This window comes from Aedes albopictus, chromosome 1 (genome assembly GCF_035046485.1).
Source record: "Aedes albopictus strain Foshan chromosome 1, AalbF5, whole genome shotgun sequence".
NCBI classification, from domain to species: domain Eukaryota; kingdom Metazoa; phylum Arthropoda; class Insecta; order Diptera; family Culicidae; genus Aedes; species Aedes albopictus.
Window position 1 is genome coordinate 336,152,673 of NC_085136.1, and position 27,862 is coordinate 336,180,534.

Consider the following 27,862-nt stretch of genomic DNA (forward strand, 5'->3'; position numbering starts at 1 on the left):
CATGAACTAGATTCACACAATAGGTCCTCTACTAGTACCTCTAGTCCTTGCTGGTGTACTACATCATTTAACAAACCACTTTGTGGAGCTATCGTTTCGGTTTCTTATCCGATGCGAGGTAGTAAATCCATTGGTAATAGAAAACGTCGAAAAGCTGCTCGAACAGAACTTTCAAACTCATTTTAAGGGCCGTTCATAAACCACGTAGACTTTTTGGGGGGAGGGGCGGGGTCTGCCCAAAGTCTACGCTCCATACAAATTTCAAAATTTTTATATAAACAAAAGTCTTCGAAGGGTGATGAGAGGGTCTGAAATGGCTAAATTTTGGTCTACGGGGCTTATGAACAGCCCCTTATGAGTGGGTACTACTGGTACATGACGTTGTGGTAATTAAGCTCCTAAGTCCCTCTTCGGTTAACTAACACCAATCGTGATAACTTCTCAGTTCCTCTGTAGATTTTTATCTGTCCATGAAGGGTGAGGTCCAGGGAATACCAAAATCATTTCGTTCCATGTGTTTTCCTCAATTTTTTGCAACTAAGTTCGGGCATATTATAGCTTTGGCAGATAGTCCGTCACAGATGGTTCAAAGACAAGAAATGATACGACTGGTTTTGGTGTTTACAACGATTTTCATAGCGCCGCCTTCATGCTTCAAAAGCCTTGTTCGGTATATGTTGCTTAGCTAGCGGCCATATATCACACCTTAAAGTACATTAGCAGTCTTCCACCTGACCACTGCTTCATTTTCACCGATATTCTAAGCTGTTCGGTCAATAAAACAAATGAAGCACTTGGTGTATTTTCTGAACGGAAAACCTTGAGTGCTTTGTTCAAACGCTCGTACACCATCACCATAGCTTGGGTCCCTTCACATTGCTCGATTCCGGGAATGAGAAAACGGACTCTCTGGCTAAGGTAGGCGATATGTACGAGCGTCAAATCGTTTTTTTTTGCGACCATAATTTAGTTATAACCCTTTAATAAAGTACAATACGTGCTTTCGATATAAGCGTTTAAAATTGAAAGATTCGTCATTGATAACACCATTATCATTGAATTTTCGAAAGCAGTTTTCTCCTTCAAAACATAGAGGTTTATAATGAAAATATATTCACTGCATTCCTTTCTCCATCTGGGATACAGTGAATACATTTTCATAACGAACATTTGTGTTTTGAACGAGAAAACTGCTTTCGAATTTTCAATGATGACGATGATATCAATGATGAGTTCTTCAACCTTAAGCCTAGTTTCGTGTTCAAAAGGAATGGCTCAAGAAAGTTCATGAGCGATTCCTATCAGAAACTTTCTACAGAGACTGCCATTTGAATTGTCATTTCTTCGCAACTGCGTACTGCGATCGAAGAAACACGTTCTCTTGAGCGATTCAGGCAAGGAATTTCCCATGCATTCCCAAACGCCGAAAAAATCCTTATGAACTGCAAACAGCCCTTTAAGGAATGATCTAGTTAAGGCGAAACTGAATGTGTACGGAAACCGATTTTGAAAATATTGCTTCGTTATTCAATAAAAAATCAAACACCAAAAAGTGAGGAAATGCTTCCAGTTTCGCCTTAAGTCAAAATCTGTTCTCGCCTACTAGTGATTGAGGATAACCTAGTTGAAAGATAAGGAGTAATACTACAAACCACTAAATCATTTCTATTCAATTTTAAAGTTTTGTAATCCTTAATTTCGAAATTACCGCGAGTTCCGACTTCCAACATAACACAGTATTAAAGTAGCAAAAGTGTACTAATTATTTCGGTTCTGTTATGCCCAACACAGTAAAACCGCTCAGCACTAAAATGTGTAAGCCCTACTCATAAGTGCATAATTTCCAGACCACACAAAAATGTGTCACAGTTACACATTCTCAAAAAACAGCTCGTACACTCGTCTAGATGCGAAATGTCATTTTTTTTTGTTTTCCAAGGTCACTAGTAAACCTAGCTAGATTGCTGTCCATTTTTTTTGCGAATTTAACGATTTAGCGGACACAGGAGCTGATTTTGTGAATGTGCAAGGGTTACACATTTTTGGTGTAGTCTGGAAATTATGCACTTTTGTGCTGAGCGGCGTTAGCGTGAATGGTTGATACTCCGCGATTGAACGAAACCAGTAGAATACACATTGGATTAATTGAAAGGATAATTGGGAGTAGTCATAATCTTTCTAACTGTGAACAGCTCAGTGATTCCGCTTATACCTGAAAGATTCATTGGCCGTTCTTACAGTCACAATTTCAGGTTTTCACTTTCTTACAGTCAGGAAAAGGGAAGGAATATTAGTAGGCAACCCTTGCTGATCGGAGACCGTGTTTACTTTGGCGTCTCTGCGAACAGGGAAAGTTCGGGCATCATAGGATTTATGTTATCGTTTATCGCGACTTGAACTTGTTTACGTTGTGCATGATGCAATGTCAAATACGATCGATGATACTACGGTACAGGATACACAGCAAACGATAATGCGATGCTTCTGATATCTTCATGATAAACAAATGCAGCTTTGTTCAACGCTTCCTTTGTAAAAGTGTGCCTCTAAAGTTTGAATGTAAAACTGAAATTGGATTTATTGATGTTTCACCTTAATCACTAAATTTATTACTACTAGGACAAGATGCCCTAACTTTATAAATACAAATCGAATTTCTCTGTATTCTGCTACGACTTTCATATACACTAGTCAGTTCTGATAAAAGATGATAGAAACGTCATAAAGTTTGAAGCCTGGTTCTTGATAAGTAGTGTTCAAAATCTGACCCATCTTGTCCCACCTCATTTTACGGAGGCAAGATGGGTCAGCTAACAGAAAACTCGATTTTGTCTAACAAAACATATTATATATTTCATTGTTCTCTATATATCTAAGCTATATGCGTGAAGATTACATAAAGTCGGTAATGAAACCTAACGGTAATTTATTCTAAGAACTAGAATATTTGTGTTCAGGCAGCCATAATCGGCCTTCACAAACAAATGTTTTTTTTTTTTTTTGCAAGCTATAAATTGAGTTAGGGTGCCTGTACCAGTTATCGCACCACCTAAGAACAACTATTTCTACAAAAATAAGAAGAAGACCAACGAATGTAAACAATAAGTCAAATGATAGATTAGTTTCCATACTTAACAGGAAAAATATAAAACTGGAGCCAAAACTACTTTTAGTATTTATTACGGCGTGTGCCAATGATAGGAACCCTGTACCAGTTATGGACACATTTGTTAATTTGGGTTCCACTTCGCACTATTTACATGCATTCCTTATGGGATTTGCCATAACTGGTACACTATGGCGAAATAGGGTGCAAGGAGGCCGAAAAGTTAAGGAAAATGATTTATTTCTACCATAATTTGACCAAATTGTGAAGTTTGAATGATTGCAATCATATTTTGTGATCGTGATCTATAGCTCACGAAATATTTCTTGTTGATTTATATCTTTAAAGGTTGAAAATCAACTATGGCGAATTTGAGGTACTATAGCCATAACTGGTACACTGAGCCTATATGATTGCAAAATGTGTTGTGTTATTGTTTTTTTCCATTGTGTATGACTGAGTTTAAATTAAAAATAGGAAGAAACTAGCTCACCAATCAGGTTTAAACATTGTCAAACGTTTTACACCAAATCCGGAATCAAATACCATTTCTAGAAATGTGAATTATTCTTCAGAGGAGAGTAAAGCAGATGGATATTGTATACAGATACGTACGTGACATCTTTATTGCCACCGTTTTATGCTGCTTTGGCGTAGTCGCTTCCGCCGTTGCCTTGGATTCCCGTGCCTGTATTCTCCACGCCATTCATGTTCTCATTGTAGTGCTGCTTCCACCTTTCAATCACTTCCACGGCCGTTCCATGCGTTCTAAGATTAGTTAGTCATCTCGTTAATACAGATATGTACGTGACGAATTTGTGAAATATTATATGATCATATTTATTGGCCCCATGAATTTAGTATTTGCTAATCCGCTTCTTCAAGGTTCAAGCATCTGGTGATAGACTTCCAATGAAACGTTTGAGTTATAAGAAGCATCAAGTACCTTTAATAAATGATGCTCGAAAGAACAATTAACAATCGTACAGCTCTTCACGTAGGTTATAATCACAGAGAAACAGACGTTCCACTCTCATTGCTTCCCATCGATCACCTTTTTAACGGTTGATTCAAATATTCATTAGTAGGTCGATTAACCACTCGCGGCGCTGGTATCGTTTTGGCTCCTGTTTGACGTTTGCTCACTACCAAACACAGTACATTTAGCATTGGGTGGTTACGTTTTCATGACGATGTTTTTAATGAAACTTGTTCCAAGTGTTACGTCTGTTTCTATGTGTTATAATGTTTACTTGGATTGAGAACCACTCCCTTCCTCTATCTTATCAGTTTCGGTGCTCACAGGGGATTGGCGATGCACTTTTTTTTTCCTTCCCGCCATCCAACTGGTTCGAACAAGTATATCAGGTTGAGCAACGCAAATTATACGGCTCATCGCATTCAACTTCGAAACGGTTGGTGGTCGCCGCGATGATGATAAGCAACGTTCAGCAAACTTTCGGCTCGGCACTGGAAAACCATTATCCCCCACCCGGCCGGCACCCCTTTGCGCGGGTTATCAGCGAAAGAAAAAGTTTCATTTTGCTAATCTGTTTTATAAATTTTTATTTTTATTTTTATTTTTATTGTTGCGTCGTTGCATACACACAGGATGGGCAGCTTGTTTCCAATCGGGGCGGTAAAAATATGCGACACATCCGGGGCGACAAGATCGTGTGGATCGGTGGAGGCGAACCGGGCTGTAACAACATTGGATACCTGATCAATAGGGTGAGTGATTTTGATTGGGATTACACCCTAAACTAATATCAGATTCATTGAAGAGTGGTGGATGAAATTCAGTTTGAGAACCCCTGGTTGATGATTGATTTTTTTTTATTTTGTCCAAACACAGGTCGATGCCATAATCACAAACTGTAAACGAATGATCAACAACGGCAAGCTAGGGCGGTACAACATTAGAGAACGGACGAAGGTAAGTGCCGATTTTATGTTTTCCTATGACTGATCTAGACTAACATTTGAACAGGGCGAAAAATCAATCAATATGAAAAACTACGAATGAGTGTAATCAGTTTCGTACCTACCTTTTAATTCCGCCTTATTTTGCTTATCCTTTGACAGATACGCGTATTTCGACTACCACTTGTAATCTTCCTTAGTGTCAGTTATCCACTAACTGATAACTGACACTGAGGAAGATTACAAGTGATAGTCGAAATACGCGTATCTGTCAAAGGATAAGCAAAATAGGGCGGAATTAAAAGGCACAAAACTGATTACACTCATTCGTAGAGGGTATTCTGCATAGAGGGTTCGAAAAGATGAATAACTAGAAAAAAATACAAACGCCCTTTTCAAATGCTGCTATAGAAATAACAGAACTGCATCACCGATAAATAGCCACCCGTATATCGACATCCGGTGCAAAAACGACCCTAAAATGCTAAAATCTTATCTTTTCTAACGACGTTCGTGGTTTTCACCACGCATGAGCGATCGCTGCCATTTTTCGCCAAATCCAGCCATCAATCAGCTATATTTATACACACCACGAGCTATTGCTATCAATAATGCAATCAATTGATGGAGCGCATCGATTGAAGACTATGGTTTGTGGTAAAGGTCGTCGTTAACGAGCATTTCGGGACTTTTCTAAACCACAAGTCTTCAGTCCAGTACAAGTGTTTCACATTACTCATCTGCATACATACATGTTGTAGCAAGATGCCTGATTTGAAATGGTCTTTCTCTGTGCATTGCACTACTAAATTGCTGGGGTGGGCTTTTTTGAATGACTCATATTGTTTTGGTGTGGTTTCGCTTCCCTCCGTGGAGTGAATGTCTTTTCCATCGTTTCCAGATTGGTACAGCTGCAACAGCACGTAGTCTAGTGCCATTATTGCTTCGCGGAACACAAAGCTGGTCATCGTTACGAGCAAATCGGAGATGATTTTACTAGATGTGAAATCGACTTCGTTCCAGTTATATGGGAAGTTATGCTGTTTTCTGCAGTTGTATTCTTTTCTTTGCCAGTTGAACTCAAGTTGGCTTCAAAATTTTCCCTACTAAACAGGATTATAATGGCATGAAGAAGAAAACTAAAATACCCAAAGTCATTCTATTAAGATTTTGATGGTCGGTGAATGAAGTTCAAAACCGGATCCTAATCATCCAACAAATCAGCCGATGATTCGTCCTTTATTGTTTCTTCGCATTCTGCGACCTACTAACAGCAATCCCCTCTGCACATATTAGTTGACTTTCTACAACCCATATTGTACACCTGCCCATAACCCTCCTGTCCTTAAACAGGCAACTGACTGGAACATCAGCTGAGCATTTTTTTTATTGGACAGATAATTTTCAATTATCTACCTTTTAGATGCCATTCCTAGATGCTTGTATTTCCATCTTGAGCACAGTTTCTCTTGTCCAACCGTATTCCTGCCATGAGGTCACATGATTTGATTTTGCTCACTTGCATCTCATTTCATCTCATCATGTAGCAATGGCCTCACGACTTCAGGTCTTCTTTGTAGATTGTCCACATTGCTCGACTTACTAAACGCATATCGGATGATTCCTCTCAGCGAAGGCACTCTCCCAGGGCCCATACAACGTGAAACAGGCTTTTTTGATCACACCGATCAAAACCCTTAGTATTGACCAAAGGAATAACAACGCAAGAGTTAAAAGGTTTCTCGTATCGCTAAGTCAAGCTAGTCTAGTCTACACATACAAAGCCATTCATTGAAAGAACCCTGGAAAACGATAGCATACTTGAATGCTTGCAGTACATCGGAGATGTACTACAAGTATCATAGCAGCCAGATCTACTGTGTAGCGTTATTGATTACATAATAATACAAATAAGAATTTGTGCCAAAAAGACGCAGAATCTTCGTCTCGGATACCTTCATTCTTAGTTCCATCAAGATGTTTGTTAAAGTGTTGCTTCCACCTTACGAAGTGGTTTTCCAGTAAAACCCTGCACATGTGTGCTTTTGCCAGTAGAAGCTGTACTGGCGAGTTCCATGCTGCTGCTGGACCAGGTGTGTGGAGATAATGCCTGTGTTTTGAGTCATCATTCAAGTTACCTGTGAAAATCTAAACTTGAGCAGCGATCTTTTTTTTCTCATTTAACCTTCGTATAGCATGTGCCCTTACCATCTGGTTCTAAAATATCTGCTGAGTAGTCGTCGTCGATGTCCTAAACCTAAAATCTGCACATGCTGCAGCTCTGGTATTGTTTAATTAAGAGCACTTAAGACGGTTACCATTTGGGTCGGAGGACCTATTTTGGGAACATCCTAGACAACGAATTTTTTGGTGAATATGATCTTGTTATACTTATACTTTACCAAGAAATAACACCGCAAAAGTTATTTCCATCTTATTAATCTTTTCATTCAAACCCATACAGCTCCATACCAAAACCAGGGTGTAAAACATTCGAATATCCAAAGTGAAGATTGACAGTCTTATTTTTTCATTCGTGTTTCGCCGTAACCATTGTCATTCAATTCGCTGTGATGAATATCGTCTTAAACATCGTAAAATGTCCAAAAAATATTCATCTAGTCTAGTTAAGTCTTCACATACACTGCCATTCATTGAAATGAATCCTGAAAACCCTAATTAATCCACCTAGCGGGGATTGAACAATTTCAATAAAAATCAACTAAAATGTTAATGAATAACGTACTTTCTTCCGTTTAATAAAAATCAACTTCATGGCACCAGAAATCATATAGTTTTTTTTTTTAATTTTGAGCCGCCATATTTGATTTTAGACCGCCATCTCGTATTTTCTGATCGCCGTTTTAGGACTCCAGATATCTTCCCCATACCAAAAATACTCATTACATGGATTTAAAGACTAAAACTCCATTTAACAGGCGCCATTTTGGATTTTAGACCGCCATCTTGGATATTCTGATCGCCATTTTTTTACTCCGGACATCTTCCCCACACCAAATATGCCCACATTGCATGGTTTGAGCCTGAATTTTCATTAAACAGCCGCCATATTTAATTTCGGAACGCCATCTTAGATTTTAGACCGTCAGCTTGGATATTGTAGTCAACATTTTTGGACTTCAGACATCTTCTCCATACTAAATTGGGTTTAAAGCCTAAGACTCCATTAGGATTTTAGACTGTCATCTCGGATGTTCTGGTCATCATTTTTGGACTCCGGACATCTTCCCCATACCTAATATACACATTGCATGGTTTATAGCCTAAAACTCCAATCAACAGGCGCCATCTTGAATTTGGAGCCACCATCTTGTATTTAAGACCGCCATCTTGGATTTCCTGGTCGTCATTTTGAAACTCCGGACCGGAATTCCCAAATATACCCATATTGAATGGTTTCAGAGCCCAAAGCTTCATTAACCCTTAAGGTATCCCCTCTTCATAGCCTCAGTTTCGTCACCTCGCTGAGTGTGTTCCATCAAAGACGAGCTCTGAAAGGCGCCTGGGGTCCAATGGACCCAGGTATCCCTTTTAGGGTTAAAAAACCACCGTTTTGAATTTTAAGACCGCCATCTTGGATATTCTGGTCGCCATTGCCATTTTTGGACTCCAGATATCTTCACCATACCAACCCACATTGCATGGTTTTAGAGCCTAAAAGTCCGTTAAACAGTCGCTATATTCAATTTGGAGCCGCCATCTTGGATTTTAGACCGTTATCTTGGGTATTCTGGTCGCCATTTTTGAACTTCAGACGTCTCACCCATATCAAATATACCAGTATTGCGTGGTAGTGCCCTAAATTCCAATCAACAGCTGTCACGTTGACTTTTGAGCCGCCATCTTGTATATTCTGGTCGCCGTTTTATTACTCCAGACATTTCCCCCATACCAAATATACCCATTTTACATGGTTTCAGGTGTCGTATGATGGGGCTTGGTTAAGTTTTATATACGATCGGTTCTACCGGTGCTGGTTCGGATCAATGAAATGGTCATAACTCCGGGACGCCTAGACCGATTCGGACCATTTTCAATAGTAAACAATGCTGTAAAATTCCGCTTCAATTCGAGCTATATTCCGAAAATCGACCAATAAGTCTCAAAAGTGAGTGACCTTTTTGACGTAGGACTACGTCTCTGTTTTCTATACCCGGTGTCATTTCAAAATTTACGAAACCAAGAGCGTTACGTTTGAGTGAAAGATTTTAAACGCTCACAGTATCTTTCCCACTGTACGAAATGATAAACAAATCCCGTTTTTTGAGAGATGAAACTCCCGCGTTTAATTTGTAATATTCGGTGAACCTAATAATCATTGATAAATAGTTGAAAAGTTGTTTTAAAGTCAGACATTGAAATCGCTGAAATCTATAAATATGGGTAGCGGACAAATTTTCTCGTTCAGTCTACCAACGCTCTCTGATTGGTGCGCATCGTGAGGGCAACTACGATGCAGGAAGGAATGCGAACATGCGAGAGCTGTTCGTCAGTTCCATTTCGACCACCGTCGAGGTGACACCTCGAGCTGGGCAGCGGCACATCGACTCAGCGACGACACTCGGCTATCGTACTGATAGCACCAGGAATCTCATTCACGGCAGCAAGCGGCGGGCCAGTTTTCGATGGCGTCTAGCGTTGAGCGCGGAGAAAACCAACACGAATTGCGTGGCATTGTAAATTCATCAAAATCGTCCATTATTCAAACGGTCCTTTTCAGGACCATCGAAAATGATTTCTCAAGAGTTAATTGGATGGATTTCCACCCTCGATCGAGAAAGGTGTAGTGCAAAGCAAGGACAGAGCGTCGTTTCTCAGCAAGAGTGAAGCTGGTCATTAATCGCATCCACGGCTACAAGCGGGGGGGGGGGGGGGGGGGCAGTTTTCGACGGCGTTCAGCATTTAGTGCGGAAAAAACAAACACGCGCAGTGGCATAGTGAATTCATTTGATTTTCTTCCTAAAATTATTCATTATCCAAACGGTCCGTTTAAGGACCATCGAAAATGATTTTTCAAGAGCTGTGAATCGGATAATTTCATTCCAACGAACGGGAAAAGTGTAGTACAACCGAAAAGTGAATGATTGAATGCTTGATGACTCATCCAGCAACAATTATGATGCCTAATTGTTCCACCCGGACTTTGGCAACGCATTATCATAACCGGACCATTTTGCGTGAAAATTTTTTCAATTTTAACATCATTTTAATCTAAATCATCTAATATTTTGGTTACATTATCCGTTCAATGAAAATTTTCTCATTTCTCGGTTGATTAATCGTTTGATGCGTCTGGAGTATGAGGGGCGGGTCATGCAAACGAAATTAACTGAAAATCCTGCCGAATGGGAGGAGCTTCATATGCTAATCTAGGGGTATAAAAGCAGTGTTTTCTGTTTTCTTTCGTCATTTTCGTTGGATTAGTCAAGCGGGTTGGAGCAAGGCAGCAGCACAACAACCCAGCGACTGCTCTCGGCTATCGTGCTGATGATAGCATCTGGAATCGCATCCATGGCAGCGGAGCGGTGGGTCAATTTTCGACGGCGTCCAGCACTCTCCGCACTCCGCAGAGAAAACCAACACGCATTGCATGGCATGGTGAATGCATCAAAATCGTCAATTGTTCCAACGGTTCTTTTCAGGACCATCGAAAATGATTCCTCAAGAGTTAATTGGATAATTCCCAACATCGATCGAGATGTAGTAGTGCAACCAAAATGCAAAAGACAGAGCATCGTGAAACTGGACTTTATTCTAATCCACGGCAGCAAGCGGCGGTCCAGTTTTCGGTGGCGTTTATCATTCAGCACGGAGAAAACCAACACGCATTGCGTGACATGGTGAATTCATGCCATTTCGTTCCTAAAATCGTCAATTAATCAAACGGTTTAGGACCACCGTAAATTATTCCTTAAGAGTTTGTGAATCAGCTAATTTTATTCCATTGAACGAGAAAAGTGTGGTGAAACTGAAAAGTGAAAGATTGAATACTTGGTGGCCCAGCAATAATGAAGCCGGTCACTAATGGCCTAATGGTTCCACCCGGAATTTAACATCGTATTATTCTATCCGGACTATTTTGCGTGAAACATTGTTTAATAATAATTAAGTTGAAACATTTTCCGAATCAAACTGATCGAAATTATCCAATATTTTGGTTACTCTATCCGTTCAATGAAAATTTTCTCATTTCTCGGTTGATTAGTTGCTTGATGCGTCTGGAGCATTCGGGGCGGGTAATGCAAACGAAATAACCTGGAAAGCCAGCCAAATGGGAGGAGCCTAATCTGCTAATCTAGGGGAATAAAAGCAGTGACTTCTGTTTTCTTCCGTCATTTTCGTTGGATCAGTCAAGGAGGGTGGAGGTGGATGTCACCTTCAAAGCTGGTAGTACATCAACTGCGACGATTCTCGGCCGATTACACAAGGAATTCCATCCACGGACCACGGCAGCAAGCGGCAGGCCAGTTTTCGACGGCGTCAAGCATTGAGTGCGGAGAAAACCAACACGCATTTCGTGGCATCAAAATCGTCCATTATTCATACGGGCCTTTTCAGGACCACCGAAAATGTTTCCTAAAGAGTTATAAATTGGATTGGATTCCTCCATCAATCGAGAAATGTTTAGTGTGGAGCGGACCTGGTGTGATGGTTAGAACACTTGACTATCACGCCGAGGACCTGGGATCGAATCCCACTCCCGACAGACTCACAAAATGTGAGTTCTTCCTTCGGAAGGGAAGTAAAGCGTGGGTCCCGAGATGAACTAGCCTAGGGTTAAAAATCTCGTTAATAAAGAAAAAAAAAATGTTTAGTGCAACTCAAAAGTGAAAAATTGAGAGATTCGTTGCTCAGCAAAAGTGAAGCAAGATATTAATCTCATCCATGGCTGCAAGCTGCGGGTCAATATTCGATGGTGTCCAGCATTCAGCACTGAGAAAACCAACTCGCATTGCGTGGCATGATGAATTCATGTCATTTTCATTCTAAAATTGTCAATTGTTCCAACGGTTCTTCTCAGGGCCATCGAAAATGATTCCTCAAGAGTTGTGAATCGGATGTTATTCCATCGATCGGGAAAAGTGTGATGTAATCGAAAAGTGAAAGATTGAATACTTGGTGGCTAAGCAACAGCGGTGAAGCCGGCCACTAATGGTTCCAACCGGATTTTAGCAACGCAATATCCATTTTTCGGGCAATTTTGCGTAAAACACAAAATTTAATTTTAATATTTTTCAAATTAAAATGAACTAAACCATTAAATATTTTGGTTACTTTATCCGTTCAATGAAAATTTACTACTACTTTTAGGGGCATAAAAGCTGTTCCCTCTGTTTCCTTTCGTCATTTTCCATGGATCAGTCAAGGAGAGTGGATATCACTTCCCAGCTAGGCAGCTGCACATCAACTCAGCAACGACTCTCGACTATGGTGCTGATAGCACCAGGAATCTCATCCACGGCAGCAAGCGACGTCAGTTTTCGATGGCTTTCAACATTCAGTGCGGATAAAATAAACTCGCATTGCGTGTTGAATTCATGCAATTGTCTTGCCAAAATCTTCTGTTATTTAAACGATTCTTTTCAGGATCAGTGAAAATGATTCCTCAAGAGGTATCGGATAATTAAAAGCGACCGACAGAAACCACTAATTGTTCTTTTCAGATGTAAACAACGTTTGTCGTATCCAGATTATTTTACTTTACGTGAAACTCCAATCAAAATGGTCTTTCTAGCGCCATTTAATATTCTAATAATTTTATCCGTTCAATGAAAATACTTTCGAAGAACGGTTGATTGATCATTTACCTTCAAAATAAATTAACTAGTCAATGAATGTGAACGAAGGGGATCATACATAACAATTTTACAACACAACGCATCACTCCACCCATTTGAATTTTGACAGCGTGTCTTGGTTTTGACCGTTCCAGCCTTTGTCCTACGTCAACATTGCGGTTATATCTCGGACATTACCCACCCCTAGTTTTTTTTTGTACACAGATATACATAAACACATCATCTCAGTTCGTTGAACTGAGTTGATTGGTATATGTGACTTGACCCTCTGAGCCTTCTATCGAACATTCGTTTTTTGAGTGAACACATAGCCTTTCAGTACAGTTTGGTGTACGAGAAAGGCAAAAATGATATAATTGACTACTTCCATCGGTTGTCTTAGCATTACAAATGCTTGTAGTACTTCAGAGATGCTCTATAAGTCTTAAAGCGGCCAGGCCTACTGTGAAACGTTATCCACTTTGCTATAAAACCAATGCGTGAGGACATCTCGTACCAACAGATAAGCTCATGCTAAGAAAGCTAATTTTACTCCTTGGTCCTTCTCTTCCTAGGATGGAATACATATATTTCCTTGCTCTTCTACCTTAAGATTGCAGCTCGGCGCTATTTATACACAAAACGGACCGAAGTTTCTTCTGCATATGGTAGTAGACAAGTTAAGCCTCTATATTTCACAAGTATTTGATAGCGAAGCAATCTCGTAAGAATATTTAGATCACAGTAACCTGCAATTATATCGTACTGAATAAAACTTAGTTCTGTGTCTGTGCTTGTACTAGTCGGTTGTTTCTGCAACACACACTACCAACAGGTTGTGGGCCCAACCGTAACCAAGAGCAATCAATAAACAAGCCGATCTTTTTTTTTCACCCTGCAAGCGAAAATGGATCGTTTGGGCGGGCAGCTTGCCAAGCTGAATGGAAGCAATTATAGTATTTGGAAGTAAACGGTAGAGTTTCTGCTAGTTCTTGAAGAATTGTGGCAGTTCGTGACCGAGAACCGACCAGAACTAGGTGCTGGACCTGAAGCAGCTGATCTGGAACAAGAGTTCGAACGTAGGATGACAATAGGAACCAGAAGGCACGAGCGGCAATTGGCCTTTTGCTTGAGGACAGCCAACCAAACCTCATCCAAGGCATAAAAACGGCTCGGGACACCTGGGAAAGCCTCCGCCGTCGTTACGAAAAAGCAAACTTAACTCCAAAGGTATCCTTCCTGAAGCAAATGTGCGAAAGGCGGTGCAGCGATGGTGAGGATTGAGAACGACATGAGCTGGAGGTGCTCTTCGAGCTTCGCCATCAACTACCGGATTAGATGTCACAGATTTATTCGCGTACACGTTTGCAAGAGATGTTCAAAGGGGCCCTGATTCTCCTGAAACGCTTCTGATACTACTTGAAACGCTCTTTAAATCCCATTAAACGGTACACAAATCTTTCTTCAATCCACTGATACTCTTTTTAAGACACCTTCGGATCTGTTCTGAAACGTTCCTGAAACAATCTTGCGTAGATTCAATCACAGAGACAGTGTTCACGGCAGAGCTATCTTCCGAGGTCCAGAGCACACCAAAAAGTGGGCAACGCACAATCGGTTGCACGGGAACCAAATTTGGGGTTCCGCAACCCGTAAAATGCCCTATTCATAGCTGCAATACGCATTTCCAATTCACGGAAAACTTTCGTCTGTAACAGTCTAGGTAACAGTAGACGTGCAGAATTTGAATTTAAATGTGTAACCCACAGCGATGCCTAAACCGCATCACAGTAGGCGTAGTATAGAATAAAATTGTCATTCCTAGTTCAACCATCAACCGAAGTGTGTTTTTTTTCCCAACGGCTTTCCTAAAACGTTATGAATTCGGTGAAAAAGTAGGAAAAATCAAAGTCCGCAGAATCGGTGACCCACACGGAAACCCAAAGTCAGTTCAAATTTCGTCAACTCTGCCGTGCATCGAACCCGGCGTGTAAAACTCCTCAGGAAGCTCATCACCAATACGTTGGCTGCGTGTGACTCCATCGACACGTACGTAACGCAAATCGTGTCAACTACCCACCTGCTCCGGGGTGTTGAATTTGACATATCGGAAGAATGGGTAGGAACGTTGCTGCTAGCCGGATTGTCGGAGAAAGACAGACCGATGATTATGGCCCTGGAAAACTCTGGAACGGCGATCACTGGCGAGAGCATAAAACCAAATGATTCCAAGAAGTACCTACGTCAAAAACGTCATTGTCATATGTCACAAGTGTTCCAAGATACATAAATTCTTCAACAACTTCAAACACTCCCTATCAATCCGCAGCAAATCACTAAATTCTTTCTCTTTTCTTTTCGCTGCTTTAAAATCAATAAACAGTGCAAGTTATGCTGCCGAAATTTATCCGCAGGCTAAACATTTGATCCGTCGTTGATTGGCCTCCTTGAAACCCAGCCTGGTATTTTGCCGCCGCAGGACTTCAAGGGTTCCGCGTCACTTGGTCGAATGCCGTTTGGAGAGATGCACTACAAGTCTTAAAGCAGCCAGGCTTACTGTGAAACGTTATCCATTTCGCTAAAAAACCAATGCGTGAGGACATCTCGTATCAACAGATAAGCTCATGCTAAGAAAACTAATTTCACTCCTTGGTCCTTCTCTTCCTAGGATGGAACAAATATTTCCTTGCTCTTCTACCTTAAGATTGAAGCTCGGCGCTATTTTTACACAAAACGAAGTTTCTTCTGCATATCATAGTAGACAAGTTAAGTCTCTATATTTCACAAGTATTTGATAGCAAAGCAATCTCGGAAGAATATTCAGATCACAGTAACCTGCAATTATATCGTACTGAATAAAACGCAGTTCTATGTCTTTGCTTGTACTAGTCGGTTGTGGGCCCAACCGTAACCAAGAGCAATCAGTAAACAAGCCGATCTTTTTTTTTTCACTCTGCAAGCGAAAATGGATCGTTTGGGAAGCTGCCAAGCTGAATGGAAGCAATTATAGTATTTAGAAGTAAACGGTAGAGTTTCTGCTAGTTCGTGAAGAATTGTGGCAGTTCGTGATCGAGAACCGACCAGAACTAGGTGCTGGATCTGAAGCAGCTGATCTGAAGCAAGAGGCACGAGCAGCAATCGGCCTTTTGCTTGAGGACAGCCAACCGAACCTCATCAAAGGCGGGACACCTGGGAAAGCCTTCGCCGTCGCTACGGAAAAAGTAACCTTGACTCCAAAGGTATCCTTCCTGAAGCAAATGTGCGAGAAGCGGTGCAGCGATGGTGAGGATTCAGAACGACATGAGGTGGAGGCTCGCTTCGAGCGATTGACAAGAGGGTTCATCACCGAGGAGCCTTCAATAATTTTCAGCTTCGCCATCAGCTTCCGGATTAGATGTCACAGATTCGGTCGCGTACACGTTTGCAAGAGATGTTCAAAGGGGTCTCAGGGTGTTTTAGGGCGTTGCAAAGAGTGATTCTAAAACGTATCTTGAGAAACGCCCTAATTCTTCAAAAACGCTTCTGCTTCTACCTGAAACGCTCTTTAAATCCCATTAAACGCCACAGAAATCTAACCCGTAAAATGCCCTATTCATAGCTGCAATATGCATTTCCAATTCACGGGAAACTGTCGTCTGTAACAGTAGGCGTGCAGAATTTGAATTTAAATGTGTAACCCTCAGCTGATGCCGTTTAGGCAGTAGGCGTAGTATAGAATAAAATTGTCATTCCTAGTTTAACCGTCAACCGAAGTGTTTTTTTTTCAACGGCTTTTGAAAAAGTGAAAATGATATCGCCGGAAAATGCAGCAAGAGTCCGCGGAATCGGTAACCCACAAGGAAACCCGAATGCAGTTCAAATTTCGTCAATGCTGCCGTGTATCGAACCCGACGCGTGTAGGACTCCTCAGGAAGCTCATCACCACTACGTTGGCGGCGTGTGACTCCATCGACACGTACGTAACGTAAATCGTGTTAACTGCCCAGCAGCTCCGGGGGGTTGAATTTGACATATCGCAAGAATGGGTTTGAATGTTGTTGCTGCTAGCCGGATTGTCGGAGGAGGACAGACCGATGATTATGGCCCTGGAAAACACCGGAACAGCGCTCACCGGTGGCAGCATAAAAACCAAATTACTCCAGGACGACAAAAACGTCATTTTCACATGTCACAAGTGTTCCAAGATACATACATTCTTCAACAACTTCAAACACTTCCCTATCAACAATCCGCAGGAAGTCACTAAAATCAATCGCTGCTTTAAAATCAATAAACAGTGCAAGTTATGCTGCCGAAATTTATCCGCAGGCTAAACATTTGAGCCGTCGTTGATCGGCCTCCTTGAAACCCTGCCTGGTATTTTGCCGGCGAAAGACTTCAAGGGTTTCGTGTCACTTGGGCGAATGCCGTTTGGCCGAAAAATGAATGATGAACCTAAATGATCATATCACTGTTTCCCGTTTCACTCGAAAGAACAGCCTATGATTTAAAGAAGGAAAACTCTTTGATGAAATATTGGCAGTTTCAACGCCAACTCATCCTAAAAAATCAAAACTAGAAAGAATAGCCTATGGTTAAAAGAAGACAATACTTCTGATGATCATATTGACAGTTAGAATCTCAAAAACTTCCTCTGAATTCTTTTGATAATGATTCGTCCAAACGGCATTCGTCCAAACGACCCTTTCGGCCAGATGTCATTCGGCCAAACGGCGTTCGGCCAAATGGTCGGACACCCTTCTCAAGAGGCCTCAGTTGAACAGGTCATACGACAGTACTTGTAAGCTAAATTTGAAAAAGTTATTCCCTCTGCAAATAACACACTTTCGGTTGTACTTTTTCTTGTAGACTGGGAATATGAGATCATCTAACCGGCTAATGGGCATTTATTCACCGTGCCATATTTTCATTAGAATCTGGTGGATTGAATGATATTCTGTCCTTCTGCTCCTTCCGCCTGACTGACACCATTGATTTTTTTTTCTGTCAGCAAATTTTCTTCTCGGTCATTGTATTTAGATAGCTGAAACTGGAACAATCTTGTGTCACGCGCTATTGACAGATGCATAAAACCTCCGCATATCGTTTCGATCCATGTTCTCCTGCGCTTCAGTATTCACACTCTCCTACAGATGCAGAGGACGCGGAGGATATCGCTACATCAATCGATACGTATATCGAAAACTACATATTTTCTGCTCTTATAATGTGATTTTTAAGAAGCATGAAACTGTTCCAGCATCATCAAGCCTTTAAACTACTTCATACTCACACGTAATCCTCCCACTTCTCACTTCAAACGTTTGAGCATCAGCCACGGATGTCGTAAGCAATCACCGAAAAGCGATTCCGGAGATAACAATTTCCAGTGGTGATGATGAATAATGAGGAAATCTGTGAGCGCGCGTGCGTGCGTCAGTCCATCCCAGCAGTCGCAGTGCACGTGGACTACGTGACCATGCCCACCAACAACGATGCATCGAGGCAACACGGACGCAAATTTGAAGATAAAAGTACAGACAGACATAATAAACTATCTACCGGTCCGATCAAAGTATGCTTTTACTTGGCATGTAGGTGCTGAGCTCTTGTCTAGTCATACTTTGAGGCGGCTTCTTCTGCACGTTTGCGCTCTGGCGGCGTGGAATGATGGAAATCTCAGAACGCCAGATTGTCTGCCTGCCAGCGTCGTACGCCCAACATGCAACATATGGCCTCCGGCTCCGGTTGACGTGACTGGAGCAACATAATGCACAGTGCACACCTTCCTACGATAACGTGCGCATTTCACGGTACGAAGGAAAGAGCAAAGCATAGGACACGCAGAGATTAACCGAAATGGTTAATGTCGGTTATAACGATTGGTTGAGGGTGGCTGTCATTGCGGAAGGTCATTGACTGACTGTATGGGTAATGGTTAAATGATTACTGTTGAGTCATGGTCTGGTGGAAAGTGACTGCAGTAGAAATAATGAGCTAGAAGCTTAGCTTTTATGGTGTCCCAGAATCATGTTTTGGTTTTACCATGGTTTTGTAACTGCTTCAACACCAATGGTAGGCTATATAATAGTCATAATAAAGCTTAAATCCAGTAGGCTGCATCTCCAAAGAACAAGTTAAAGAAACCTAAGTTCAACGTACGAATGCGAACTCGTTTCGAAACGCTAGTTCATGTTTTCGCACAAAAAGCAACGCTTGCTGATTTTCTTACCTGAAATTGGCTCGGGTCGGTGCACACAGTAGGCGGGGTTCTGCTATTCCTCTCGTCTTGCCTGCCTTGAGGAAGGTCAAAGCAAAACAAAACATCCCCCTGCTACAAGAGTATAGCACTCAGCAGCATGCCATGACGCATGGCGTACGTGAGAAAATACGCGCGCGTACCGAACCGAACCTCCCTAAAATGACATAAATTTCGGTTTTATGACCTCTCCCTGCCTAACTGTCTGCGAGGTTCTCCACACACACCGCCTGCTGCACGATGGAATTATCATTGTTCAATTTATCGGAGGACAATCAAATTACGATTTCGTTCGAATCGGTGTGTGAATTGCCCGAATTGCCATACCGAGATACGATCGTATTCGTGTGTAAACAATAATAAAGAATCTTGTCTTGTCGAATTAAGGTGAAGCGAAAAAATCGCGATGAATTGAAAAAAATCTTAACAGTAAAAAACCTGATATCATCAGGATACACGTGTAGCCTACTGTGAAAGTCGAATAGAAGCAAGAATCCGAAAAACGCCGTTGAACTTCGGGAAGGTCATTTCGCGAGCGGGCGCGTAGCGGAAAAAAGGCCTGGCTTGACCATCTGCCTGTCTACCACGCACCAACATCAACTGCTCTAGCAAAATCCGGTTCAATCCGGTCGAACGAAATCGAGAATCAAGCGGGTGAATGAGTGCGTGCATGCGTATAGCGAGAACACCGCAGTAGGCGAGAATCGTTTGCGGATAACGAGCTGCTACGCCTACTTCTGATGGCGGGTGCGTGAGGAACACGTGCGGTCGTTTATACCGGCGCGCAGGGTTGCCACTACATTTTTGAACTTATCTGGCAAGTCTGTAATTAAAAATCTGGCAAAATCTGGCACTACACATAGTTTTGAAAATCCTCAACATTGATCAAAATTTAACTGAATTTTTTTTTTTTTTTTTGCATTGAATATACAAAACAAATAATACATTGTCTTTTCCCCTCTTCACCGACTCAGTTATTGTAGTCAATAAACGAAGTCAATCAAGAATTATTCACAATTTCAACCAAAACAACACTAATCAAATGGTATACAAGCTGCAGCGTAACACATCTTTCGATTAATGTATCGAAAATGCAAATGTAATTTTGACTAAGATAACATAATTACTAAATCTTATTCATCTGAAAAATCAGTAATGGTACCTAATCGAATTGAATGTGCAAGAAAGTTAACGAGTTTCCAACGAACAGATTCAAATGAAAGACGCAGAATTTTGAGTTGTCTTAATATTGCTAGATTAATAAGATACATTTTCAAACAGGCTTGAAATAAAAAATCTGGCGAAATCGATGGTTTCTCTTTTTATCTTTTTGCCACCTGAAAATCTGGCAGTGCCAGATAAATCTGGCATAATGGCAACCCTGCCGGCGCGGTCGGCAGGCGTCTAGCCTAGCCTACTCTGATTTGCTTGCTGTCAGTCGACCTCGCGTCGCGAGTACTCATTCTTATCGGACCTTGAACGCGGGCAGTACCTTCCTTCACATGCTCATAGTTCTGAAGTGGACGCCGTCGGTCGGTCGGATGATACCACCCGGCTTAAGCCTACCTGACCGCCTGTCAATGAGTTTTGGCCTCGGAATTGAGTCAGCGGAAGAAACGGTGGAAAATGCCTGACACGCTCTAACTGACGACTGACTCGGCTGATAGCGAGCGGAGCGGTACTCATCAGTCTCAGAACAACGCACCGCCGGTCACGTAGCTAGTAGGTACGTCTTGTATGCTCTCTTTCTCGGTGCGAGATTCCTAAATTAGCACAAAGCTTATACATACGGGAAGAATGGCAAAGATATCGCATCGCCTCGCCACCCCCTCCGTCATCTTTCTGTGTCTCAGGTTTCGGTCGGTCGAAGCAGGCGGTGGTGCGTCGTCCAAGTCCTAGCCAGCGCATTTGTTTGTATGCTTTTTATCGCTCGTCGGTTCGATTTTTGTGTGCATTCTCTATTTGAGCGCGCAATCCGCAGTGTGTAATGGTAATGAATGATGTTTGTAGGATTATATACACGGGCACCAGCACCACCGGCGAGGAAACTTTCCAGGAAGTAGGATTATTTGAGGGCAGGCAGGCGACCGTGGTGGTGTGCCCTTGACAGAGGACACGGGACTACTTTGATGAGAAATTGATCGTTTTGATTTATTTTCGCTTATTTAGTTTTTCCTTGAGCACTCAATTTTTATTATTTCCTTTTAAATTCTAAAATTGTGTTTCTTAAATAAACTTCATACTTTAAGTATGTTCAAAATCTCTGTTTCAATCAAGACGAGCTTCGTGTTCTAGTGGCTAACGCTTCTGAGTCATATGCAGAAGGTCCTGGGTACAATTCCTAGCTCGTCCATTTCCTCCAACATTTATGTATCTCTCTACTGTCTCTATACTCTCTTCTTTACATATAAATCTCATGTATAAAGTATATTCATAGCCATCGATAGAACTAGAAGCGGATTAAAAAATCCGTTTCCTTTCCTTCGAACTTTCACAGCGCGGTGTAAGTCTATCATAGAACGCCTACAAGCTATGCAACCAAGCGAACTGTGCCGCTTCACAGTAATCTCCACACAATCTATCACTTCACGCCGCCTGGCATCCACGCACCATTGCGTGAACCCTTATGCCAAAATAAACATTTCCCAACAACACTCCGACATCCGCATGAACTTGTTCAGGTGCAGAGGACTCAACGCCTCCAGTCGGCAACTACCATAACTTTTAACGGTTCAATGACCCCAAGTTCCACCGACAAATAGTTACGTATTCTGGTCTATGGGTTCTTGTTCGTCGCCAATATGGTACTTATTGACTCAACACCTTCAGGAATAATCTCGATGCCTTATTTGCATGACCTACTCAGATCTCCACTAAAGTTCCACAGGTCCTTCTAGCACCATGTTGAAGCAAATCACCATCGTTCTTAGTGCAGCCTAAATCCAGGTGTACCGGGTAGCCTCACGAATATCATGAGCACAAACATATCTCTGTCGCTGTACTCAGTCAATGACATCTCAGTGTCGCTGTACTGAACAACGTTCTTCCACCGATCGGTCTAGAACTGTGTAACGTCTCCAATCTCCAGAAGGAACTCGCCAAAAACACGCTTGTCGTTTCGTCGGATGTGGTTATAGAACTTCCTTTCGTTTATGGTGAACATCCGTTTGTTTCCTTCCGCTTTGAACATTCTCTCTAACGCCGCAATCGTTGTGCAAGAATACTCATCAACTGCTGTACATGCACATGACTGCAACATAACGACCTAGCCCCGTTGATCGACTTCTTTGCTGGTACTGTGTTAATCGACCAGTCTTGGTTTGCAATGTGGTGATCCGGTTCCCCAAACGTTTCAGTGTACCGAACACAGCCACTGCTGTTGAATACTCAGTAACCTGTTCTAGAGCCTCGAGGTTCTGTACGGTCTTCAAGTGCTGTGGCTATGTGGAGTGCTAGTTCGTCTCATAGTTGGTGTCGTTGCATATTTACTGTTGGTCCTGGAGCAACAGGTGCAGTCGAATCACGACCCTACAGAACTCCTTTTAGACGTATCGCTCAATACATAGGTGTTTGCTCGTTGCCGATTGTTCAGCTAGTTATAGCAGCAGCATCTAATAATAGTTAAACCGACCAAGAGTAAGCTGCATAGCTCCATTTGGAAACTGTTGAAGATCGGAAGTACGTCAACGATACAATTGAAGCTAGATGTGGAACTTAGTCTACGATACGACTGGTTGGACGAGCTGTGGAGTGATCTTGGAGGATATGAACGCAGCACAGATAAGTAGGCTGTAACAGACCAACTATGTCTGTATTCGAGGTTAGCTTCCATCAACGAACATCATGACACGCCCTTTTAGGAGACCATTGCAGTACATTGAACGCAATGCCAGCTTCCCCGGTGGCCTTACCAATCCCTTTGTCCGCGGAAGGCGGGCAGGGTCGACACCACCCCTGCTTCCAACTGCTTTGCAAGTGTCAAGAACTGATACCGCGTACACCGCGATTTGACCTTCTAAAGATTAAGGTTCTATTATGGCTAGCACACAGAAAGACTTGCTAAACCCAACCAACCCAGTACACTGACGCCTCCAGGATGTTCTTCACACGACCTCTTGGTCGTTGAGTTCGACCGCAGGGCAACGGTATGACCTGTGTAGTCGGCTCCGAATCCTTGAACCACCTCTTGATTTGCACCAGAACTAGCCACTTCTCGAGTCGATGCGCGACCTCCTCTTTTGCTCCAAGAGAATTTAAGCGCTAGCCAAGCTCGTCTTTATACATCCTCTGGGCAAAGCTGTCTGGAGTCTACGAGATCAATGGTTACATCCCTTTCCATCCTCGGAATCAATCCAGTACATACACCGACGCTATGACAGCGACGCTGCCAGGATGTTCTACACGCGGCCACTTGTTCAATAGAATGGTAGAGATCGACCGCAGGGCACTGGTGTGACCGACTCCGAATTCTTGGACCACCGCTGGATTTGCACCTGAACTATCCACTTCTCGAGTCCATGCGCGACCTCCTCTGTAGCTCCGAGTCGATTTAGGCGACAGTCGCTGAAACGGATTTTCAGCCAGACTTGTCTTTACACATCCTCTGGACTTTTTTGTCCGGATTGTCATGTTTCTCCGCACACACCGGAAACTCGGGAGAATCCGTATGACAGAATCTGCGTTAATACTGTCTAAAGCAACCATGGCTCTAAACAACCCGAGCTAGGTTAGCCTATACGCATTTTCCAGTGTCGATACGTAGAGTGCAGTCAATTCCATTTCTTCGGTCGATTCACCGTAGATTTCCAGCGTAGTAACGTCAGCGAAGGCGCCGATTGCCACGCCCACCGGGAGCTTTAACTTCAACACCTCTTTGCACATGACAATTCATAATACTGGATCCAGGATGGAACCTTGCGGAGCTCTAGAGCTCCAGAGGTCATGTGAAAGCATTCCCCACCTACCTCTGTGTCGTATACTAGTACTGGATCCTGGAAGTTACTTCCTAGAATCTTGTATATGTAGCCGGGTATCCCAAGACGCAGGAGCGCATCGGCTATAGACACTCAACTGGTACTATTGTACGCATTCCTACTACTACTGTCAGTAGCGAATTCCTCTCTTCTTACGCTGGAGAGAGCTATGTATCTCAGTGGTCTTTGTAGATAGCGCCTACCGTCGACCTATACCCTTCCGGAAGCCGAACTGGTAACACAAGAGATCATCCAGACACGAATGCCACATAAGTGGTAAAGTGTCTTTAATAAATATTAATAATAATAATAATAATAATAATAATAATAATAAGAGATCATTTACACTCTCGGTATATCTCGACAGTTTGTTGAGAATGATCCTCTTGAGCACCATTCCGCCGTTTCGAGAATAGCAATACGGTGATATGTATGATTTCCCCTCCTTAGGCAACAGAACCAGGCTTAGCCGCTTTCAAACCTCTTGGAATGGTTGTCCGTTTCTCCGCTCGCTGTTCTACTGCCAGCACAGCGTCACCAACGTTATCAGATGACATGGCCGCTTCCTGTCCAACTTTCTGTTCGAAGAACTCAACATCTCGGCTGAACGTTATCCTGTTCGCCTTCATGTCTAACACACGGTAGGCCTTTTAACTCTTCGTTGTATCCGACGAAAACAAACTTCTGGCGGCTCTTGTTCGGGATACGGACAGATACGGACGTAACCGGTTCTGCGCCTCTCCCCAGTACCGCTTCGGAAGCTTCGTAACGATTTGCATACATGTAGCCATCTCTTGCAGCGTGCGGTTCTTGCGCTCCGCGACATCATTCTGTTGTGGCAAATAGGCCTTTGTGCCTATACCTATGCCTTCTTGTTCGCAGAAGCTCTGCAACTCTTTGTTTACATACTCGCCGCCACCATTCGATCCGATCTGATGACGCAAGGAGTTCTCCCAAACAACGCTTTGACGTGAGCAATATACTGCTTGATATATCCGACGACTTCCGACTTCTCCTTCAGCAAACAAACAACGCTGTATCGGTTAAAGTCATCATTGAGCGTCAGTGTGCACTAGGTCAAGTACACGGCTAGATCTGTTCTGGGGTACTTTCGGGAACGGACAACGGGGTACCTTACCTTCCAGACAGATTTCGCAAATCTGCCTCAATCCGCAATCCTGCATCCGGAGTACTTCTGCCAAGCCACCGGTTTTCAGGCGATCAAGTACTGCAGGATCTCGGTGTCCGAAGCGTCTGTGCCAAATATGTTGGCAATTCTTCGGATCGGATGACGAACCTCCTTACTCCAGCTTCGCAAATTCGACTGTCTTCAGCATGAACACACTCCCGTATACTTCGCCTACTGTTGCAACAGTCTCTCTCTCTTGTCACTCTTTATCTCACAGTCCGATTCGACTCCGAAGTCTTTCTGCATCAGCTTCTGCACCGCAATCATTCCACTGACTGTCCAAAGTCGGTATGTGCAGCACTTCGTCAGCCGTATTTCGACGATCTTTCCTGCTGCGCCCTGCCAGCTTCATGGCTGTTTCACCGCTGTTCGCCGCTGAAATTCGTCCAACGCTGTGCTAATCACACTCCACAGTTCGTCATACAGTCCAGGGTCTTCATGAACACTCTATCGATCACCGAGCAGGTGTATAAACAGATACAGGAGAAGACCCCGTTTACCTTGGTGACCACGAAGCCCTCGATGGTAGTAGACACCAACTCCTGAACGGGGTCACCATTTTTTCGGATCCATCCGCGATCCAGTTGCCGGTACCGGAGAGTACTCGGTATGGATCCACTATGATTGCGGTATTCGTCTTCCACTCAGCGACAGCCTGACACAGCAGTTGCTGGGCTGTTTTCCAGTGGTTCCTAATGCCTCTTCTGAAAGCTTGACACCTTGGCCCTCTCGTGGCTGGGTGCTTGCTGTTCGAGGATTTCCCGGAATAAATCAAACACGGAGAATTCGTGTAGTCTCGTGCCTTAAGACGTTCACTTTCACTTCGCTTGCACAGCTTACTTCTGCCTTTACAGTCCCATGCCTTCCAGACACCTGAAGACGGCTCCGGTGGCTTCGCATACTGACCAGCTAGCCCACCTTGAGCTTCCCTACTTTAACGGACTTGTTAGCGTCCACCACAGGTAGCAACCAGCGTCCCTGCCGAGTCATTTTGTAGCCGAACGACTACCTGCATCTCGCACTGTTGCCGCAATACCCGCACGAGCTCTTCCGCGTTAGTGATCTCGTCTCTTCCGTCAGACTCTTGTAAGCGGTTCCGTTGCGCTCTTTGACGAGCTTGAGATCGAGGATCATTTCGCCTATCCCACGAGCTTGTCGTCGCTCCTCATCGCCTTCAAGATTTGCTATGAACGCGTCACTCTACTCTTCTTTAGTCTGGTGTCCCTACGCTACTGTAGGTCATGGAGACATCCTTCCCCAACCCGCCGTAATTTGTGGTGGCTGAGGACCTATCAATGGTCGCAACCTCCTGTTATCTTGATCTGAAACGGGCCGATCCTTTCAGGCCCTATTTTCTTCGCTTTCTGGGACGCTTGACTGGGGTCTGACTTACCGGCATTACTGCTGACTTTCGAAGTTAACAACCTCCTAATCTTGCGAGCGCCGCCTGGTAGCTTCTCACCTGACAACTGTCTCATACACTTCTTCGATTTCTTGCAATAAGCAATCGCATCTACTACGCATTGTGGACTAACCGTGAATGCGAAGGCCTCCGTTTGTGTAGACTTCGGCATCTTCGACTTCACGGGCTCTGCCGTAGCCACAGTTTCCATGAACTTCTTATGATCCTGCTTGGCCGCGAAGTCTCTGCTTGGACCTACCTGAGGCCCTTACTGATGTTACTGAGCCCATCTCTGTTTTCATTGATTGGACCTCATCAACCACGTTCCGTCCATGATCTCTCCCGAGAAGCCAGTCGGGGATGAAATGAGGTTACCTACCTACCTACGCTGGCACTACTTGCGCAGCTGCCTGCTCATCCCACTTCTTGCGAAAAGCTTAACCTTGTCACTATCGCGACTACCGCATGACGAATGTTATTGTCACATGGATTTCAGACTGCTTGGATCGACCAAAAGAGCAACAGCTACAAACATATTTTAAAAACTTTAGAACACTAATAAGTTGATGTATTGAGTTTGGGATCAACAAGTGAAGTAAACCTAGTGTCATGAACACGCCTACTAAGCTGGCACCTACAGAGTTCTGGCTATCTGCGTAAATAATACACAAATGTTTGCTAGGTGCAGATAAGCCTTGTTGATTCACATGCCACTATGCAATCTCAGGTGGTCTTCCCCGAAACGCCGCTTTAGAGTTGCTAATTAGGGTGTCGTTCATGAATTACGACAGACAGATCCGAATTACAAAACACTTCAAAACATATTGAATTGTTTTTGGAAATTTTCAACAATGTGTGGAAAAATGTCCACCTTTTTCATAGCCTTTCGCGTCATCTTTGGATACCCCAATCCAAATCTCGCAAAAATTTCACCAAACGACATGTGTAAAATATGGCATCATCATGAACACCATCACCTCGCGGTTCTTATCGACGGTTTGAGTTGTGGCGCTTCCCTGCCTGCAGTAAGTAGAATAAAACTGCGCAGCAAAGCCAACGCTCACTTGGATGATTGCCACCACCGGTTGACTTCGATCGAATGTTTGTCTTTCTCTTCATCCAACCGCAACCACCGCCAACCGTCGGAGCTTCTTCTGCATGCAGGCACCTACCTACCCGGTCATCGCAGTAGCCTTTTTCCGCTCTTCAAGCTTTCCTCCGGCTCGAGTTTG

General features: G+C 43.1%; 1 protein-coding gene across 1 annotated transcript in view; it reads left to right on the forward strand.

Annotated features, from left to right (window-relative positions):
* The window catches only part of LOC115268552 (prolyl hydroxylase EGLN2), a 54,006-nt gene that overhangs the window by 24,449 nt on the left and 1,695 nt on the right, over positions 1–27,862 (forward strand). The window contains exons 3-4 of the mRNA XM_029876642.2: positions 4,718–4,837; positions 4,962–5,042. Coding sequence (XP_029732502.2) covers positions 4,718–4,837; positions 4,962–5,042 — 201 coding nt within the window. The remainder of the gene's footprint in view (positions 1–4,717; positions 4,838–4,961; positions 5,043–27,862) is intronic.